Raw genomic sequence first — 21621 nt, forward strand, 5'->3', positions numbered from 1 at the left:
CGTTTCTTTAAGTATATATGTGTGTACGTGCGCATGTGTGCTCGCGCCCGCGACTGCTAGCTAACCCTCTCCAAACAATTAACAAAAAAATAAAAACTAAATAAATAAACCGAATCATAGCCCCCCCCCGCCTCCAAACATAAGCGAACACCCAACAGGTCAAGACATACTTACCCAGAAATCATCTCACCAACGAGACGCCAAAAACTTTAACATTAAGACTCAAATTTTAAAGTAGCCCCCCCCTCCTCCTACCCCCCATATTCCCCTTCCCCCCATGTATCCCTATGCCCTCAGCCACACCAGAAATAAACTTCCCAGACCCTCCCCCACAAGTTCTCTAAACTCCAAAACTAAAACATTACCGACATACCAAGCGCCCCCTCCCACCTTCCCCCCCTTGTTCCCTTCCTCTCTTTCTTCCGCCCTCCTCGCACCCCCCCCCATGACCTCATTCACTCTTTCACTCTTTCATCCCATAATAACGAACATTTCTGTAAAAGTCTGAGGAAGCTACAGACGGCCAAAAAAAAGGCCGGGTAGCTGAAACAATAATGTAACTTAACAGAAAGATACGGTAATAAGAAATAAAACGTATATATGTATAAAGTTATGAACAGTACATAGGGCCTGAGCAAAGCCGGGCTGAACTGCTAGTATTCAATAAATTTACAGTACATTTTTATTGCATTTCTATTTAAACAAACTGAGCAACAGCAACACGTGGTCGGGTGCAGCTAGTAAATTTATAACTTATAAACGAATTCTTATTATGTTATTGATAAATTAAAGTGTTTTTCTCAAGCGTAACTTTCGATTCAACAGTTTAAAATAAACTTTATTTTGAAACAGGTGTAAACAACCATAATTCCATTATTTATTTGGAATTTCATATTAAAAATGTTTTGGATTAGCAACAGTCTGTCTATGGATGACTGACTATATAAAGTCTGTCGTGAATGGTTTTGTCTGTGACTTAGCATAATGCTATACTCTTTGTTTGTAACTAAACAAATAAATTGAACAGTGTAAAAGTAGCGGTCAAAATGTTTATCTGAAATAGATATTTTGCAGGTGTCGCTTCCATGGGCTACTGGATGGAGCTATTGACTAGTTGTAAGCTCTATCCCTGACTCAAGATGGGTTAGGCTGTGATACAGCAAAACAGTCTGTCTGTAAGAATTTAAAATGGAAAGGGAGAAAACAAAATACTTGACGATTCGCTTGTTTAGTGGATTTTATTCAAACAACTGTTTTCAAATAGGAAGTTAGTGTCAGATATTCAGGATAGTGTCGGATATTCAAATATCAATCACTTTGTTACCTTTCTGTAGTTATTACATTTGTAAAGAAGTTTTTAATTGTAGGGTATTATACTTTGGTTTCCAAATTATGTCAGGTCATCAGGAGAGAATATACATTGTTTCAGGATCAACTGATGTAAGGCTAATATTATCTGAATTGCAAGTAAACTGTTCAAATCAAATCAAAGTAAGACGTGCTCGTATCCTTTTATTATCAGATCTTGAACCAATGATTTGTGTGATGATAGCAACGGATATCTATACAACGTGAAAGTAAATATAAAAATAAATAAAAATCACAAATGTGAATTTTTTTTTGTGGTAACTGGAATGCACATTTACTGTGTATGTATATATATATATATATATATAGTAATTTATAAAATATATATGGCGATTAAGCTACACTGAATATTCTGCGTTTCTACCACTATAAGATTCGTCAGGCTTATGCGCAATTCTGTGGTTGTTTCTTGTTTTTATATATGTTGAGGATTTTAGTTAGCCAATCAGCTTTCTAGTATCCACCGCGCCCCTTCCTATCAGCCAATGGGCATGTTTTAGAACTAGGTTAGTGGTTTAAGGTATTGAGCACTTTTGAAGTAAATACTTAAAGTTTACGCATAAATCTATACTTCCGTATATTAATTTTATGTGAGTAAATGAAGTAGTTATATATATATATATATATATATATATATAGAGAGAGAGAGAGAGAGGGGAGAGAGAGAGAGAAATAAAAAGAAACAAACCGTGTCATGTGTTCATCAACGTTTCGTCTTTATTTCGAGACTTTCTCTGGATGATCCAGACAAAGTCTCGAAATAAAGGCAAAACGTTGATGAAAACATAATTCGGTTTGTTCATTTTTATTTCTCTATTTTGTTGTAATACTATTTCCATTATTCTCATCATGTGTATATATATATATATATATATATATATATATATATATATATATGATTTGTTTAGATTTTAAAATCTTTTTTTTTAAACCATGGTACAACTCTGAAATATGTAACATATACTGTTTATATAAATAATTTGTATTTTACCTCATACTTTATTGATTTCTTTTCAATGTATTGTAGAGCTTTATATATATATATATATATATTGCAATAACTGATGTCGCATACAAATTCAATACATCTAGGCTAATAGCCACTATCTTATATAGCTTTCATCACATCTTTAGACAAAGAAATCCCTAATTGTCTCTCTAAATATTTAGTCCTACCACCACTACCAGTTGTCCCTGGAACAAATTCTACACTTTCAACAAGTTATAAATATTTTGCAAAAATCAAGACAACAAAATATAAAATACGAGCATCATTTCATAACCATTTGGACAAATTTAAACATTATATTAAATAAAAATATTCCAAAAATAGCTTCTCTTCAAACACTAAAATACATTTGTCATATATATATATATATATATATATATATATATATATATGAATATATTCATGATCCCCATTTTAAGAGAACAAGCAATTATATCTATAATATAAAGCTGAATGTGTGTGTGTGTGTCTGTCTGGTCACGAATAGGCTCCTATATGGTTGACTATTTTAAAAAACTGATTACATATAATGATAGAAGATGTATCGAGACACAGGAATGGGTATGTTTGATCTGGCAGAACAGTGGTTCATTAAAATTGTGGGGTCTGCGTTCACGCCTGGTCCACAAAGTATGGAAATAAAAAATTTAAAAATTAAAAAAACGTTTACAGGTGTTTTTGATATAGATGTACATAAGAATACTTTGATAAGTATGCTTCAACTTAAATAGGGATGGTATAATAAAATTGTGGGGTCTGCATTCGCGCCTGGCCTCCATAGAATGGAAATAAGCACAAACTTTAATAAAGTCTTTTCATATCTATCTGCGTAAGTATACTTTGATAATTATGTTTTAGTTTGAAGAAATATGGTATAATAAAATTATGGAATGTTCGTTCGCACATGACCTCCATAGAATGGAAATATGTCACAAAGTTTAGCAAGGTTTTTTAATATAGATCTACAGAATATTGTGATAAGTGTTTCAGTGTGAATAGGTATGGTATAATAAATTATGGGGTTTATCTATTTTATTTTTACTTTCATCATATTTTACTTTGGTTTTGATAGCCCCAAATTCGAAGCTATCTCTTTACAACCCTTCCTTTTCATAACCTATCATACTTTCATAAATCAGAGTCCATTTTCTGTAGGCTGTTTTTGAACCCAGTCAACGACGGGTACTTTTGCTAGTATATATATATATAATCGAGAAAAATAATTGTTTTTTTTTTTTTTTTTCTTTCTTTTTAGGGAAAAGGTATCTGGAGTTTGGCAATCAACAAAAAGGAGGATATAGTTGTAAGTTTGTAATTTATTTTTTATTCCAAATCGTTTTAGGAAAAAATCGTTCAAAATTAGAATTTCTCTTGAAAATATAAATATTGATCGCTACTGCTGTAAGCATGGTTTTATAAAATTCTTACAAAAAATGTCTTTTTAGACGTAAATAAATTAATCTCACAAATGTACTTGCAGCAAAAAGACATTGTTTCCGTTTGTTATCGAAAACTTTTTAGAAATTTATTGAAAACTAGCAGGAAGACCCAACGTTGCCCAGAATTGAATGATGATCAAGGAATGTTTCACACTCCCATATTTTTAGTGTCAAAATTGGTGGAATTGCCCATTTTTTAATCAGATTGCCTGCTCTAGTCAGGGACTCACCATGGTGAATCAGGAGGATGATTCACATGCCTCTCTACAGTGACTTAGTCCACAAATACATTGTAGTCTACATTGCACTGTAGAGAACCTACTAATTTTATAAAATCATTTATATATAATGGCTTGAATTAAAGTTTAAAATGCAAAAGTCACACATCATGGTTCAATTATACTTTAAACAAAAACATTCATTTTGAGTGCGCCCTGCCTTATCAAAGAACCTACTGTTTATTTTATATGTAAAGCCCTTCTGCTTGTTTCATGATAAAATTTCTCAAATGCAATTGCAATGTTAGGCTGTTTAAGGATGTTAACTTTGATCAAAATTGGACTGTTTTTTTCTTTAATCAGATTTTTTCGATTATTGATTTTTGATAATTATTGGGGGGGGGGTTCTGATACAAAAACTATCTAAGAACTATCTTAGACACATTTGTGTGAAATTTCAGAAGAATCGGCCCAGATGTTTTGGAGTCCATAGGGAATAAACTCACACACACACAAACAAAGTGAAATGCTTTAAATATTGACATATTATAAGTGCATTTAAGAAGTTTTATTATCACACAAGTTGAAAGACTCAACATATAAAATCAACAGTTGGTTCTTTGATATGACAGGGGGAGCATTCAAAATGCCTCCATGCAGTAACTTAGTCCAAAATATATGTTATTCTACATTGTACTCTAGAGAAACTACTGTTTCTTTTATAAAATTATTTTATATAAACTTCTTTCCAGTTAACGAAAAAAAAAAACACTAAGTTAATGAAAAAAAATTTGAGAAATTTACGTGCGGAGTTTGAACCTACAGACTACGTCATACAAAAAATCAAAAACACGCTATCAACTTACCCACAGTAGAATTTTCACGGCCCGTTGTTCTATCATTGTTGCTAAGCGACGACGTTGGAAAAAATGGCTTTTCCGATGATAGATAAATTAAAATAATGGTTTCGATTATCGGAAGTATTCTGAGACAAAACTTAACTAAGATCACTCCCAGACTTATACACTAAAGTTCTGCAAATTTTAAAGAAAATCTGTTCAGCCGTTTTCAAAATCTATATGGAATGAGCTCACACACACACACACACACACACACACACACAAAGTTGTATTTATATTATTGTAGATATATATATATATATATATATATTTATAATACCCCTACTTTTAACTTGTTGCGCTTTTTATAGATTTTTATAAATCCTCTCTCATCTATCATATAAATCTGAGTCATCTGTGTTTGTGTTCGTATCTCTGCTAAAAACTTTTGTAATCTGCATCAAATATAAAATTCTGTTTAATAAAAAACGACATAGTTTGAATCGTTATTTAAATCACTACTCGTAAGGTCACTACCTCAATCAAATCTATGGGCATAAAAATAAAACCCAATTTTAAAAAGATTTTTTAAAAAATTGGATGCCTGAAAAATAGTTTTGTCATTTGTATCTTTCATGAAAATTATGTCAGTAAATTTCATTTCTAGAAATTCTATTGCAAACAATAACAGAAATCTTAACTTTTTGAAATTTTTTCGCTTTTTCTTAAGCTATCTTTTGTGTTAAATAATAATAAGAATAAAATAATAAGAATAAAAATATAAGTTCAATACTTATCACAAACATTTTCGATTCTTTGAGGAATCATCATCAGATGAAAAAGCAAATGATCAAAAAAGCTGGAGAAAAGGAAGAGAAAATCAATCTATGGTCCCCCCTCGCCAAACTTTCACAAGAAACACTCGTCTGGCTGTAAACACTATCAATAATTCCCCCCACTCTTTATCTGTGCCTAAACCTAAACGTAGATTCCATGAACAAAGCTTCTTTCTTAGAACTGCATGCCTGTGGAATTGTCTTCCGTTTTCCTGCTTTCCGGCTGACTACAATATGGTTGTCTTCAAGTCTAATGTAAATAAGTTCTTGATGAGCCGTTCCATATAAGTTATCAAATTTACCAAATTTTCATTACTAATGATTATTATATTGTCCAATTTCTACTGTACACTCTTTAACCCTTATCCTTGAGTGGCCTCTTGGCCTTGATAATGTGGTGATGCCTATGTCAAAAAAAAAAAAAAAGAAAAGAATTTTGAAATTTTCTTTCTTTTTTTTGTTTAGACATTTTTTTACAATTGTTTTAATTTATGAATCAGTGATAATGATCAAGACACCCACTCTATGGGATTAGGTTTTTAAGGCCAGTCATTATCTTCAATGGTCAAACTGCGATGGGTTGACTAGCTGCAATTGACTGAGAAGGGCACCGGACATATAGGATTTCTGGTCAAAAGTTCTTTTATTTTAAGATTATGGGCAGGAGAGGTTAGTTACTATTCGTCTTCTGTGCATCACAGAGGCAGTTTGGTTTTCTGGGGTCTGGCGGCCGGTTGGATCTGTGTGCCTCTCGGACATATGAGACTCATTAAAAAAAATGTTTACCTCTTTTCAAAATGCTGTTCTTATAAATTTGATGTTTAATTTTTTTTTGTGTTTGTTTAGGCAACTGGTGGGGGAGACAGCAGCATTCGGGTGTGGTCAGTCGACTCGGATCTCTCTTCAAACAGCATCTCGTCAGAACAACTCCAAATAAATCACTTGGAACCGGTCAGTCATGTTCTTGAAATATTTTTTGATTCTAACTCATAAATTATTCCAGCTCCAAAAAACCGTTCTGTTTAATCCAGTTATTATATGTCATCAATATTATCGCCATCATCATCATCAATATTATTATCATCATCATCATCAGAGCTGTGACAACAGCATATTCTTTTCATTCTTTTGACTCTCGGGTATATATCCGACAAAGTAAGACACAGTCAATCAACCGAGAACCACATCAGTCTACATAAAAAACATATAAGATATTAATGGATATATACTCAAGAGTTAAAACAATAAAAAGAATATGCTGTTGTCACAGCCCTAATCATCATAAATATTATCATCATCATCATCATCATCATAACTTCCATTGCTTATTATCGGGTGTTTCTTGGCTTATGTCTGTGTCCAATATCAGAGTCCCTATCAATCGTTTATCACATCAAATAGTTTCTCCGATGTTTAAACTGTGTCGCCTCCCCCCCCCCCCCGTCGTAAATACAAATAAAGCACTTCAAGAAGAATGCATCAATTCTATGCGACGAAAACTGTTGTATAGTGTTCTTTTAAATGAAAAATATATATGCCTTTGTATGACAGCCAACATAAATTGGAACAACTACATTGAGAGATATTGCCAAGGCTGCTGCAAAGAAGGTGGGCTCTCTCTACCATGCTAGAAAATTACTCACACCAGAGTGTATCCTGTATCTTCACAAAAGCCACAATTCGCTTCAGTATGGAGTATTGTTGCCATCTCTAGGCTGGTTCATCTACCGCTAGTCTCTCACTCTTAAACAAGATCCAAAAAAGAGTGTCAAGTCTAAATTGTCCGACACTATCAACCATAATCACGATGATCATCATCATCATTATCATCATCAGTTTAACTTCCATTGTTCATCAATATCATCATCATCATCAATATCATCATCATCATCAATAACATCAACATCACCATCATCATCATCTGCAGCAGCATTGGTTTAACTTCCATTTTATGATCGGGTGTTTCTTGGATTGTGTCCATGTCCAATATCACAGCCCCTATTAATCGAGCATCACACCAAACAGTTTCTCTCTCTCTCTCTCTGGATATGACCTTAAATTATATCCAGTGGTGGAGCCACCCTTTAATTGCCATTGCTCCCAGGTCCACTCTGACCCGGAGTGGTAGTACCTGTTAGGGTTCCAACTATGGGTTAAATAGAAACCGACTTGAAAACAACAAATATATTCTATTAAAAATTTTTTCTTCAAAATCTATGGATTCGGCATTAAATAACCCGAAAAGGGTTGATATGCCGTAAAACAAAAACAACCAACCAATCCATTGTTTATTATCATCATCATCATCAATATCATCATCGTCATAAAGCAGAAACAGATGTAAGGTGCTAACGCCCCTTTGTGGCTAGCAGTTGTATTGCTGGGATTAAAGGGCGATAATTATGTTTACCTTAATGTCACAGGTTTTGTGTCCGTGTGTTCGCTCTGTTTGTGGAAATGCTATTCCCACACATCTATCTATCTATCAATCTATCAGCTTTGAAAATATATATATAGCAATTAAGCTACACAGGATTTTCCGCGTTTCATCTTTGTGAGGATTCGTCAGGCTATTGCCTCACAAGGATGAAACGCAGAAAATGCTGTATAGCTTATGTTAAGTGCTGAGACATCATGTTGAACAAAGATGGCAGTGAAGAATCAGTGCAGTCCCGATACTGAGTGTAAAGTAATTGCCAGTAACAAAGATGGCGGCGAAGAATCAAATACGGTTCGTGACGTAGACAACGGCGAACTGATTGAATCCAAAATTCAACAATTTTTATAGTAACTTTGGAAGCTTTTCATTATTATATTATAACTTGTGGTTATAAAAATGATCGTCAAAATCATAGGAGTCAAAACATTTAACAGCTTAATTGCTGTATATATTGTCAAAACTTACTCATGTATCGAGCACTGTTGAAATAAATACTGAAAATAAATACATAAAATTTTATAAAGTAATAATAAAAATCTATCCATCGGTAAAACTGCAGTTTAATGGCTTGAACATATTGAGATGAAAAATTGTTTACAGATGATAAATATTGTTTTATCTTGTTTTTCATTAATTTTTAGTAAATGAGGAACAATTTCTAGTTAAAATCTATTTAGTATTACACTTGTAAACTTAAGAACATGTTTGAAATGTGTACATAACGTTGACGTAGTCATTAGAAAAACAATGGAGTATTCATACAAATGTTGTCTACTTAAACCACGCAGACTCCCCCCACCCTTTGAAGATGCAAATATAAAGCCTCTTCAAGGCTAGTATATCGTTTAACAATTACAAGACTCCTCTCCAACCTCCAACGGTCTATATCTATGATAAATAACTCTCTACATGAGAATTCTTCCTTCAAACTCCTCAGCCTAACTTTTGCAGGCAATATAAACTGGAACAAATAGATTGAGGACATTGCAAAGGCTGCTGCAAAGAAGGTGAGTTCTCTCTATCAAGCTAGAAGACTACTCACACCTGAGAGTATCCTGTACCTCTAAAAATCCACCATTCACTCATGCATGGAGTATTGTTGCCACATCTAACCCTTATCCCTGAGTGGCTTCCGGGCCTTGATAAGTGGTGATCACTGTGTAAAAAAAAAAAAAAAAAAAGAAACGTCTGGGCTGAGGCATCTACCACTAGCCTCTCCCTCTTCGATAGGGTTCAAAAAAGAGTTTCCAATCTAATAGGTCCCGCTTTGTCAACTAATCTCCAACCCCTATCCCATTGCCGCTATGTTGCATCTCTGTGTCTGTTTTACAAATATTTTAATGAAATATGCTCTGATGAACTCGTTGCAGTTGTGCCGCCCTCAACGTTCACATCCCTAACAAACCCACTTAGCAACAAAATCACACCCCTTCACTGTTGAGGTTCCGAAATGCCAGAAAGCTTTCTATTCTAATAGTTTCTTCCCTCGAACAGCTAGACTTGGGAATTCCCTTCCTGCTACTAGTTTCCTTGGCTGTATTGATATGCAGAAGTTTAAATGTAACGTAAACCAACATCTTGTTGACCTTTCCTTGGCATGGTCCCAAATAGTAGCCCCTTATGTTCAAGTGACAATGTGCCTTGTTAGGGGTGAATATGAGTAAAAAAAAATAAAAAAACGGGTTTGTATTACTGTACACATAGATTCGAAAAAGTTGACAAAAAACAAATATATAACAAATAAATCTTATCAAAGGCAAGATAAGTTACTTTTCTTCCAAACTGGATATATTTTTTGTGTTTTTATTCAATGTAACATGTTTATTCAGCTCGAAAAATATACAGTGTTTACCGATGTATTGGAAAATTCAAAATGGCGCCCGACTTTCTCTTTAACACAGTAAGTTTGGGAAAAGGTATTATAAATAATAAACTAGACAAAATACTATTTAAAAACCACGGAATATATATCAAGTTATGTCACGGTAACATATATTGAGCGAATTTCTAACAGTATTTTGTCTAGTTTTATATTTATAGCACCTTTTCCCAAACTTACCGTGTTAAAGGGAGAGTCGGGTGCCATTTTGAATTTTCCAATACATCGGTAAACACAGTATGTTTTACGAACTAAATAAACATGTTACATTAAATAAAAACACTGAAAACATATCCAGTTAGGTAGAAAAGTAACTTATCTTGCCTTTGATAACATTTATTTGTTATATATTTGTTTTTTGACAACTTTTTCGAATCTGTGTGTACAGTAATACAAACCCTAAAAAACAAACAAATATATCAATTCGATACGAAAACTAATGTATATAGTCTTCTTTGAAATGAAAGATGTATTGTTGTGTGCATATGTGTTTTACGAGTGTGTATATCTTACATAATACGGCATAATCACGTCGACACATTGGTTCCCGTCAGATCACTGAAGTTAAGCAATGATGAGCCTAGTCAGTACCAGATGGGTGACCGTTTGGGACTTCCGGGTGCTGTATGTGCTCTCTGCTTATCTCGGCATTGTTTCCAGTCGTCCTGCACCTCTCCTTGCCACTGGACTCAAGCAGTGCCAATTCAGGAGAGGTGTGGCTGGTGATTGCGCAACCCTTGCCTCACAATCTGCGTTCTGTATGTTTTCTTTTTAGTTTAACTGAATGTGTGTCTTCATTTGCCTCTATCTCTGGTTACGTACCAATTTATAACACGATTGGTCGGCTTCATTTTTATGCTAGCAATGAAATCTTGGTAAAAAGTAACAAATTGTAACATATATAACTATGTGTATTGTTACTTGGAAGTCTTTTTTAAAAAGAGAATGCATACCTGGAATTAGGTGTATTTTTTTTTTTCTCTGGGCAGTTCTCCAATCCTCGAGGATGACTTCAGTCTGCTTGGTTTTGGCTGGCTGGGAAGACAGTAGCCTATCCTGCCTTGACAGAGTACGAAATAGACTTCGTAGCCTAGTGGGGGGATGCCCTTTTCTCTTCCCTGCAACCTCTCTCCCACAGGAGAGACGCTGCGAGCCTGTCTTTATTTTATCATTATTTCCATGGCAAGTGCTCATTTGAGATCGAATCTCTGGTCCCCCCTCGCCAATCTTTCACGATAAACACTCGTCTAGCTGAAACCACTGTCAAAAATTGTCCCCACTCTTTATCTGCGCTAAAACCCAAACGTAGATTCCATGAATATAGCTTCTTTCTTAGAAGTGCACACCAGTGGAACACTCTTCCGTTTGCCTGTTTCCCACCTGACTGCAACTTGGATGTCTTCAAGTCCAACATAAACAAATTCCTGATGAACCGCCCCCTTAAGTAAGACACTTTATCAAATATTTAATACTACTGATTACTACGATACTATCCCATTGATTACTGTACACGCAATAATCCTTATCTCCGAGTGGCTTCTGGGCCTTGATAAGTGGTGACTACCATGTAAAAAAAAAAAAAAAAAGCCCTCGTCTGGATGCTTAGGCAAATCAAACAACGCTCAGCACAGATTGTAATACTATATAAGACATTTATATTTATTTTTTTATACGTGTGAACCAGTACTCATCTCTTCGGCAGTCGCCAATGTGAGAGACGATGACACGGACAGAAGAGAAGGTGAAAGGTAAGAAGACCATGCACACAATGTTCGGATCAGCGATTGTTGTCACGCAGGGGGAGCACATTCTAATACAAATGCGCTACATACTCGCATACTTCGAAGAAAAGAAAAGAAATTAAGAAACGCGAACTTGATATGTAGTTGTGACGTATGCAACAACATAGTTTAAGTTGCATGCAAACACCGTATCTCCATTATAATAGCTTAAGTATTTTTTTTTATTAAATTTCTTTTTAATTGTATTACAGAAAACAGAAATCCCAAACTTTCCGCGCAGTGTAGCACATATGAATTTTAACACCGTACTAGTGATGACAAACAGCGGGTAAGTAACTAATCTACATCACCGCAAGATTGCTTCCCTGCAGGCTACAGCATGGTCATCTTCAAATTTAATCTCAACAAATACTTGTTAAAAAGCGTCCTCATCAGTAATTTTGTTTATTTCATCTATCCATCTCAGTAACGCTTATCCTCGAGTGAGTGGCTTATAGCCTTGATAAGTGGTGACTCTTTAATACAAAAACATCCTCTCATAATATTCTTCATCATTCAACTGACAATCTATCCATTACACTAACCCCCTTATCCTCGAGTGGCTTTTAGCCTTGATAAGTGGCGACTTGTTGGTATGAAAAAAATCCTCTCGTAATATTCTTCATCATTCAACTGACAATCTATCCATCTCATTAACCCTTATCCTCGAGTAGCTTTTAGCCTTGATAAATGGTCACTTATTAGCATTAAGCATCCAAGATGAGAACAGTAGTCCAAAAATTGAAATTATCAACCTTTATCTAAAAAATTCTGGAACAAACACCGGTTTATTTTATACCCAGGTAACAAAGGTAGATCTGCTAGTATTGTCCTCCATTTTAAAGCCAATATATATATATATATATATATATATATATATATAAAATTTAAAAGCGATTAAGCGAAGCCCACTATTAATTTGTTTGTAAACAAGCTGATGGTTCGAGCACTGTGCGACGGGAGGGTGTGGATATAATTCACACTCTAGGAGAAATATTTACGGCACTGATTCGTAGCCGAATGGTAAGAGCTGCCGACTGTCAATGCGACGGTTGTAGGTTCAATCCACGGCTGGGGAAAGGTGTTTGTCTAGCCGCACTGATGAGTTGTGATACAACGAAACAGTACTGTATGTGGATGACAATATATATATATATTGTTAATTTTTAATTTTGCTACAATTTTCTTTTTATTTTTTTTTTAATTTTGTTTCAATATATTTATATTGTTTTTTTTTACGATAATACAGTTATTGGTGTCTTCAATCTTGGAGAACTGGGAAAATTTTTCCTTAGAAAATCGCCCATAATTCGGGGACATAAACAAATATTACTTATTTATTTGTTATTTTACTTATAAAACAGTAATCTACGAACACGTGTTTCACGGTTCTATCGCTCGTCAGGGTAGCATCACTGTTCTAGGGTTCAAACCTCAGACCATATGTACTGTATGTTAACTGTTATGCCCCGAGGTCGTAGATGACTTTACGTGCTATTTTTATCACTTTTAAACTTCTGTTGATTTTTCGACGATAATACAGTTATTAGCGTCTCTAATATTTTTCCTTAGAAGATAATATTTTTGGCTGTAAAGAAATAAACAAATAATATTTACATAATCAAAACCGAAACCAAAACTTATAAATAATTCTTGATGAAATTATTTATTAAAAAAAAAAAATAGACGACTTAAGTGTCATCAGGAATGAAGAAAATCTTGAAAATTGTGCCCCTCGACGTAAATACCCCCCCCCCCGACAAACCCGACAAGCAGCTAAATCCCACCCCTACACAGTGGAGATCCCTAGATGTAAGAGAGCCTTCTACTCCAGTAGTTTCTTTCCCAGGACAGCTAGACTTTGGAATTCCATTCCAGGTCCCTGCTTCCCCAACCGTACTGACATGCAGAAGTTCAAGTGTAACGTGAACTGACAGCTTGCTGCCAAACTCCCTACACAGTACCCCTGATGCCTATGTCCATGATAGTAGCCCCCTACAACAAAGTGGCAATGTGCCTTGTTTGGGGTGAAAATGTAATTAAAATGTAATTAAAAAAAAAATTAAGAAAAATTTTTTCTTGTCTGATGAGATCAAAAAGCATCAAAACGGTCTGCACATCATAGCAAGATATGACTACATAAAGAAAATAAAAATTATAATTTGCTTTCTTTGATTGAGCACTATTCTTGTATATTGGTTTATATTGGAGGTGATGATATATTAAAACGTGTCATGTGTTATCTAGTGGATGTAAGATATTGTTCTTTTAACAGACAGATAATAAACGTATAAATCGTATGTATGTTGTTTAGCCAGGGGACATGATATTGACGTGTAAACCGAGTCATGTTGTATCAGACTTATCACACGGGATATTTTTTACAGTTCATATGTAAGAAGAATAATATATGCTTCATACCTTTTTCTTGAAGAGTTCTTTTAACTTCCTTCTGTTCCGTGACGAACCATGAAGCGATCAGCACCATATAATTGAGACATCTGTTCTTATTTGTGAAACCATTAAAACAACTCTTTATATTTTTATAATATAAATTTATTACAGTTGTCTCAAATGGTTTTCACAGGATCTGCAGTTAGTCTACATTTTCTGTTCATGCAGCCCGCTCCTAGCTGTCTGTCCACCCCTGTCTAGACGTCTGTCCACTTTGGTGGTCAATTCTCAACTCTCTGAATCTCTCCAAAACTAACTATACCATGTGTTCTCTTACGTCACCTAATTACATGTCTCATACCAATCTAATCCACAACTAGTTATTTGTTTATTCCAAACCCCAAAATAATGTTTACATATATTTTCTATTTTTACATTCTTTTTGCGATTCACACGTCAATCATTTCTTCCCCAATTTAATTGTTTATTCTTCTAATCATAATAACTGATCCAGCGACCATCCGTCGCTCAAATCAATAAACAAGAATACAATAACAATAATAATAATGTTTTGACCCTTGACCCCGCTTGCCACAGTTAACAGATACTACGCTATGATCACAGCCTAAAGGGTCATAACATTACACTATCAATGACTTGTTGGAATTCAATGATTCTAATCTTTTGAATATTTTTCAACCTGGAATAAATATATATAAAATAAAGAATGAGGAATGAAAGTAACATATATCTTTATCATCAGATCAGATTTTATTCCACAAAACCACGGAGTTATATTTTTAACAGCAAACAATTAGAACAAAAATAAAGGTGAGATATAAAGTGTACGGGGAGTTGAGCTTCTATTGTATTGAAATAAGCAAAGGAAGAAAAACGATTTGTTTATTGGGGTTTTTTTTTTTTTTTACAATGGAGTCACCACTTATGAAGGTTCAGAGGCCACTCAAGGATAAGGGTTAATGAGTGTACGGTAGTCAGAGGGTACATGTCATAGTCATCGTTAATAGTGGAAATTTGGTAAATTGGATTACTTAAGGGGATGGCGCATCAAGAACTCATTTACGTTCAATCTTGGGAAACAGGATTCAATGTCAATGAGTGACGGAATAATCCGGAATAAAGTTCAACAAGGGTGAATTCTAGTACAGTTTTTTGGTCGTCTCGAGACGTTTTTCTTTTCATCTGAACGGGTAATGAAGAATTTGTTCGTTCTTGGTTACAACAAATCTATTCAGGCAGGATCCAAATTTGTGACGGGCAGAAATTTGTATCTTGGTGTCATTTTCAGCAAATGAGGATATGTTTTTTTTGTTGTTTTTTTTATCTTCATGGTCACTGGCTTCTTTTTATTCGCATCAAGTCCAACTGACCTTTTGCTGGATGCTTGCCAAAATTCACACTAGTTAACTTACTATCAAGTCAACAAGAAAGTTCAAACGACGAGTGCAGAATGCTTATATTTATTCTTATTTTATTCCTAGTCTCAATTTGTCACATCTGCTTTAATTATTATCAGGGTTGACAAGAGAGTTCTTGCGGTTTTTAACTTTTAAATTCAGATGAAAATATCTTGGCTCAAACAAATTTTTATTTCTCGAAATCAACACAAAACAAACGTATTTATGCCAGTAATGTAAAAAAATTTGTGTCCTGTTGGCAATGAAGTCTCTGAAGGCGTTTTTGATATAGCTATAGGTTTTTGAAGCATTTCTCACGCAAAAATGTTGTCAAGATGCTTGAAAAAAATAGTATTCGGTAGGTGAGAGGTCTGAAGAGTATGGTGGATGAGGCAGAGTTTCATAGCCCGATTCATTCAACTTCTAGAGGGTTAGTTTAGCAATGTGCAGTTGGGTTTTGTTATGGAGGAAGAATAGGGCCTTTTCTGTTGACTAATGCTGGATGTTGTCAAAGTTTCTGATGCATTTCATCCATTTGGTGACAGTACTTCTTCATTGTAATGGTTTCGCCTGCATTCAAAAAATTAATGGATGAAACCAGTCGCAGACCACTAAACAGTCAGCCTGATCTTTTTTTTGATCCAACTCTGGCTTCAGAAAGTGTCATGGAACTTTGTCGGCGTCTAACCACTGAGCTGAGCGTCGCTGGTTATCGTAAAGAACCCACTTTTCATCACAAGTCACAACCCGGTCGAGAAGCAGGTCGTTCTTGTTGCGTGAAAGAAGGGAAGATGACACTTCAAAACGGCGTTTCTTTTGGTTGTCGTTTAATTCATGAGGCACCTATTTATCAAGTTTTTTTTTTGTCTTTCCGATCTCTCTCAAGTGGTTGGAAATTGTTGTATACGTTACGTCTAATTCAGAAGCAGAGTTATCACTCATTACTTTTATTTATCACATATTTTTATTTATGAGGTTTTTTCTGTTCCTATTTTGTAGGTCCGTTTCGAACCGTTGTGTGTGGATTGGCTCTTAATTGATCATTGCCAACATCTGATAGCCAACCACAACACTCATCATCTTCAAGACTCTCCTGTAATAATTATTTTTCTTTTTTCTGTGTAGATCCGTTTATCAATGCTGCTTAATCCATTCCACTTGGATCACCGTAACGCAGGATCCCATCTTTTTCTCCTACTCTTGTTTATCTGTGTCGCATAAAACACACACAATTGCAATCGGAAGTTTGTCCGGGACAATCAGGTTGTTTCAACTGTCAGGTGAGAATTTATATTCTTAATGTCTCGTGATCTTGGGTGTGACCTTAAAAGCCGTTTTTGATGGTGAGAAGGGTATCAGACTTGCTATTTTCTTTCTCCATTGCCCTAAACCAGGGGTTCTCATGGACCCTAGGAGTCCATGGAATATTTCTGGTGGTCCATAGGCAAAATATAACAATGGGGGGTCCATGATTAAAACCAACTCATAATGGTTTTTATTATTAAAAATTTAATTTCTACTGTAATTATGGCATAAAAAAAGCTGAACTAGATATTCAAGCGAATTTGAATGTATTTTCTAGATTTTAAACAAATTCGATAAAATTGCCTTGAAAGTGTTCTGGGAATCGGAAAAATCGGCTAATTTGATGGTATCGGAATCAGAAAAATTGATGCCTATTTTCCGATGCCAAAACAATTCTTTTAATTGTCTCTCTTTTTTTTTATTTGATTTTGTTTAAACAAAAATCTTCCGTTGCTGGTCATAATGATAAAATAATAAACATTTATTGATTTTAAAATGCCAGTAAAGCTAAAATCTATAGATCATCCCCCACAAAGTTTAATTTTACGTTTATGAAACCTATCTGCATATTTAACATGTGTTTTTATAGAAATCGGGGGGAAAAATAACAACTCTATAGTTAAAATAGATAGAGATTTATAAAGAATCAGAATCGGTAACTGTATCGGAATCGGGGGAAAATATTGTAATCGCCCCATCACTATTTGAAAGCAATAAAAAAAAAAAAAGAAAAAAGTGATTTTAAATATGTATCAGGCAATTGGTTCTTTTCTTTCTGACCTTCACCTTCCCATATTATGGGGGGGGGGTCTATCAAGAAAAAAATAAGGTAAAAGAGATCTATGTGTAATAAAAAGTTTGAGAACTATTGCCCTTGAAAAGTCATGAGGATGACTTTAAAAGACATCCAGTAGTGATGCTCGATTTGGAGGGGATGTGGAGAATGTGAAGTTGCCCATTAGTTACCATTGGCCCCAGATCCACTTTGGTCCGGAGTAGTAATATCTGTTAGGGCATGTTGTTACAAAAAACTGCCCATCTGAAAATACTTGTTTCAAGACCAGAAATGCACCAAATATTGATGTTATTCATTTTTTTTTCTTTTCCCTCTACAAAACTCAATCATGTTCTGCAAAGTCAAAAACAAAAACAATGTTTTTTAACAAAACAATCAAACCAAACATAATGAATTTGAATTTAAAGAAGTTGAAGCAACTTTTACCAAAATTATTGGGTTCGGCATTAAATAACCCGAAAATGTTTGATACGCTGAAAAACAAAAACAACCATTCAAAGCAATATGTCTTGTAAATATATGGTGTTCATTTGGGGATGCAATTGAAAACAAAGCCTTATGCAAAGATCAAACATTAATTTTTTTTTTTTTTCTTTAGTAAAGATTTCACATGGAATCCAATATTTGTATAATGGCAGAATTATGATCTTCCTTGGATTATATCAGTTATCTCCCTTGAATTATCTGGCTAATGTTTTAGAGAATTTATTAAAAAAAAAAACATATATATATATATATATATATATGGAAGTTTTAAAAGCCAAAAACAATGTGAAGAAAGACCGGAATCATGAAAGTAAAGAAAAGAAAAACAAACTAAAGTAGATGGGTATGTTTGAGTAGAGAAATTGTTTTTGGCTTTTAAAACATACCCATCTACTTTTGTTTGTTTTTCTTTTCTTTACTTTCATGATTCTGGTCTTTCTTCGCATTGTTTTTGGCTTTTAAAACTTCCATATATTCCTTTACCAACAATGCTTCAAGTAAACCACTACCTACTCTTTTATATATATATATATATATATATATATATATATATATATATATATATTTGCTGTTGGCGTTTTTTTTTGGGGGGGTAGCGATATTAACAACTTCAAAGCGCTGTTATTTTAATTTCTTTCTGCTAGCTTAGCGGAGCGTTTTTAAGAACTATTATTTATGCAATAAAATTGAAGACAATATTATGTTATACGATTTTATATATTAATTTTTGTTTTTATTTCTTTGCACTTTACTAGGTCTATCAGAAAGTGGCCATTAAAAATGAAGATCAGAACTTTAATAATTCAACTTACTATTTTTCGAAGCTTATAACTACTTGAAAAATGTAATTCAAACCCTAATTTTTTTCAATTCAAGGAGCAAAGACCAAATTTTAAAAAAATAACAGGTTTAATAGCAAATCATGCAATATTTTTTTTTTAAGCGGTTTTCTTTCAAAAAAAATATGAAGAAAATCAACATATTTTGACTTGCTTATAAATATATGTATATATATAAATGCCAAAATATTACTTACTTGAAAAAAATATACTATTAAATGGGTAGTTCCATTCTTAATTGTTAAGAATTTATCCATATTGATATTTTAAATTCCATGTGTTTTTTAAATAAAAGGATTTTTTAAAGCGAGGGTCGTAGAAAATTGAATTTTCGCAACATGTTTTGCGCAAAGCGGCTCCTGCTAAAATGAAATTTATGAAATATGGATGAGTCCAAGGGATATAAATAATGTCTCTTTTTTATTGCGTGTGTTAAGCAAATTAGTATTTTTCATCCTTCGTATTTAAAAAGGAAACACGCATTCACTTATAAGTTTTTCCCCTAGAACAAAAAATCCGCTTGTTGATTGTTTTTTTTTTTCTTTTAATGAAATACACGAGTTTTTGATTGATATATTTTAATACTTCTTTATTGACTAAATTTTTTTTTTTAAATATCTAAAAAAAGAAAACATTCAGTGAAATAGAAATATTTGCCGTCAGCATCTGGTATTTAATTGAAGATGTAAGCATAACATAAGCTTTGATTTTTAAAAGAAACAAAAAAAAAAACATCAAAGTGGTTTTTAAAAAAAAAAAAGGTTTTACACTTTGGACTTTACAGGTAAATTTCCAAAAAAACTATTCTTTTTTTTTCTTTTTTTTTTTTAAATTAGAATATTTTCTTTTATTTTCAATTTGTGATATATAAAACTTTGGCACATAAATTAGTTATTAAAATTTCAATAGACATTTCAAAATTGGGAGGGGGGATGAATTTAAAAAAAAAAAACGTTTCTCTAAAATATTATATTTGGCTTATTGGAAAGAGCATAAAATTTCACATTGACTCTGAAAATATCGTAAAAATTGAACCAAGAGAAAAATTTAGATAGATTTTTAAAGTATAAAAATTTTAAAATATTTAACTTGTAAACTTCTATTGATTTTATTATGTAAAAAAAATGGCTGCCTGAAGGCGTGCCGGCATTTTGTAAACATTTTGTAAACACTGTTTTTTAAAAAATAAAATATAATATTTCTATTATATTTTAAACAACTTTAATAGTTTATTTTGGAAGTATATTCCATACAGAAAATAAACAACCCACTTTAAAAAGAGAAATTATGAGTTTTTTTTTTATTTTATTTGCAGTTTTGTTAGAGGTGTCAAAATTTCCTCCAAATTTCTGATACACCTAGTACTTTACATATTTTTTGTTTATTTTTGTTGTTTTTATTTTTTTTATTTTTTTTATTGTTTTTTTGTTTTTGTCTACTCATCAGAAGAAACACCTGAAGACGCTTGCCTTTGTAACTGTAAATATATCGAATGTGATCTGCCCCAATTTTACAATGGAAAAGTGTTCAACCTATTTTGGATTGACGACACATATTTATTCAGCACTGGCCCCGAAGGACACATGGTACGTGAGTGGTGTGTTTCGATGAACCATCCATATAGGATTAGATTATTGTCGATGGATAGAAATGTTAGAATGTGAATGTTACAATGGGTGTGTAACGTAAACCTTCAAGGAGACTTTGATGGTATGGTCACATTAAAAAAAAAATGGGTGGGAGTTCTTGAATTAGTAGATGTAGGACAGTTGAGGTAACAGGTTCAATTTATGGGGAAGGCCTAAGAAAATATAGGATGATGTATGCACTTTTTTTTATTTAAGAAAATGAAATTTTACGACAAGCTGAATGAGAGGGATACTGGGCGCCATATTTGTTTAGGATGCAGATAATTGACAAGGGCAGACAACTCAATCCGACTATTTTTCTTTTTAATTTCGCCAGATCACCAATGGCTACCACAAATAATTAAACGCTAAAAATAGTAAAATTTGATTTACTTTCATTTAAAAAAGAAAGAAAAACATCAATTGAAATGAATGGCTCTCGTCTTGGGGAGGCCTCATGTTTTGACAAGCTTCTGGGCTTGACCATTACTCCTGATCTGAAATGGAACACATACGTCAAATCCATTGCCAAGACCGCTGTAAAAATGGTAGGATCCTTCTATCAATCCAGTAGATATCTCACTGCTGACGCAATTCTCTATCTATATAAGAGCCAGGTACGTCCAAGGATGGAGTACTGTTGCCACATCTGGGCAGGAGCTGCTAGAAAGGACTTGTCCTGCCTTGATAGAATTCAAAATAGACTTTGTAGACTCGTAGGAGATGTCCTTTTCTCTTCGCTGCAACCTCTATCTCACAGAAGAGATGTGAGTTTGTCTTTGCTTTATCATTATTTTCATGGCAAGTGCTCGACTGAGCTTCAATCTATGGTCCCCCCTCACCAAACTTTCACAAGAAACACTCGTCTTGCTGAAAACACTATCAATAATCCCCCCCCCACTCTTTATCTGTACCTAAACATAAACGTAGATTCCATGAACAAAGC

At 33.7% G+C, this 21621-nt stretch overlaps 1 protein-coding gene across 1 annotated transcript in view; it reads left to right on the plus strand.

Moving 5' to 3' along the window:
* LOC145267019 (tRNA (34-2'-O)-methyltransferase regulator WDR6-like) overlaps positions 1–21621 on the plus strand; it is a 97717-nt gene that overhangs the window by 34154 nt on the left and 41942 nt on the right. Inside the window, exons 9-13 of the mRNA XM_080122935.1 lie at positions 3633–3680; positions 6556–6660; positions 12022–12098; positions 16747–16901; positions 20494–20633. Coding sequence (XP_079979061.1) covers positions 3633–3680; positions 6556–6660; positions 12022–12098; positions 16747–16901; positions 20494–20633 — 525 coding nt within the window. The remainder of the gene's footprint in view (positions 1–3632; positions 3681–6555; positions 6661–12021; positions 12099–16746; positions 16902–20493; positions 20634–21621) is intronic.

This window comes from Euprymna scolopes, chromosome 42 (genome assembly GCF_053919585.1).
Source record: "Euprymna scolopes isolate OS-2025 chromosome 42, ASM5391958v1, whole genome shotgun sequence".
Classification (NCBI taxonomy): domain Eukaryota; kingdom Metazoa; phylum Mollusca; class Cephalopoda; order Sepiida; family Sepiolidae; genus Euprymna; species Euprymna scolopes.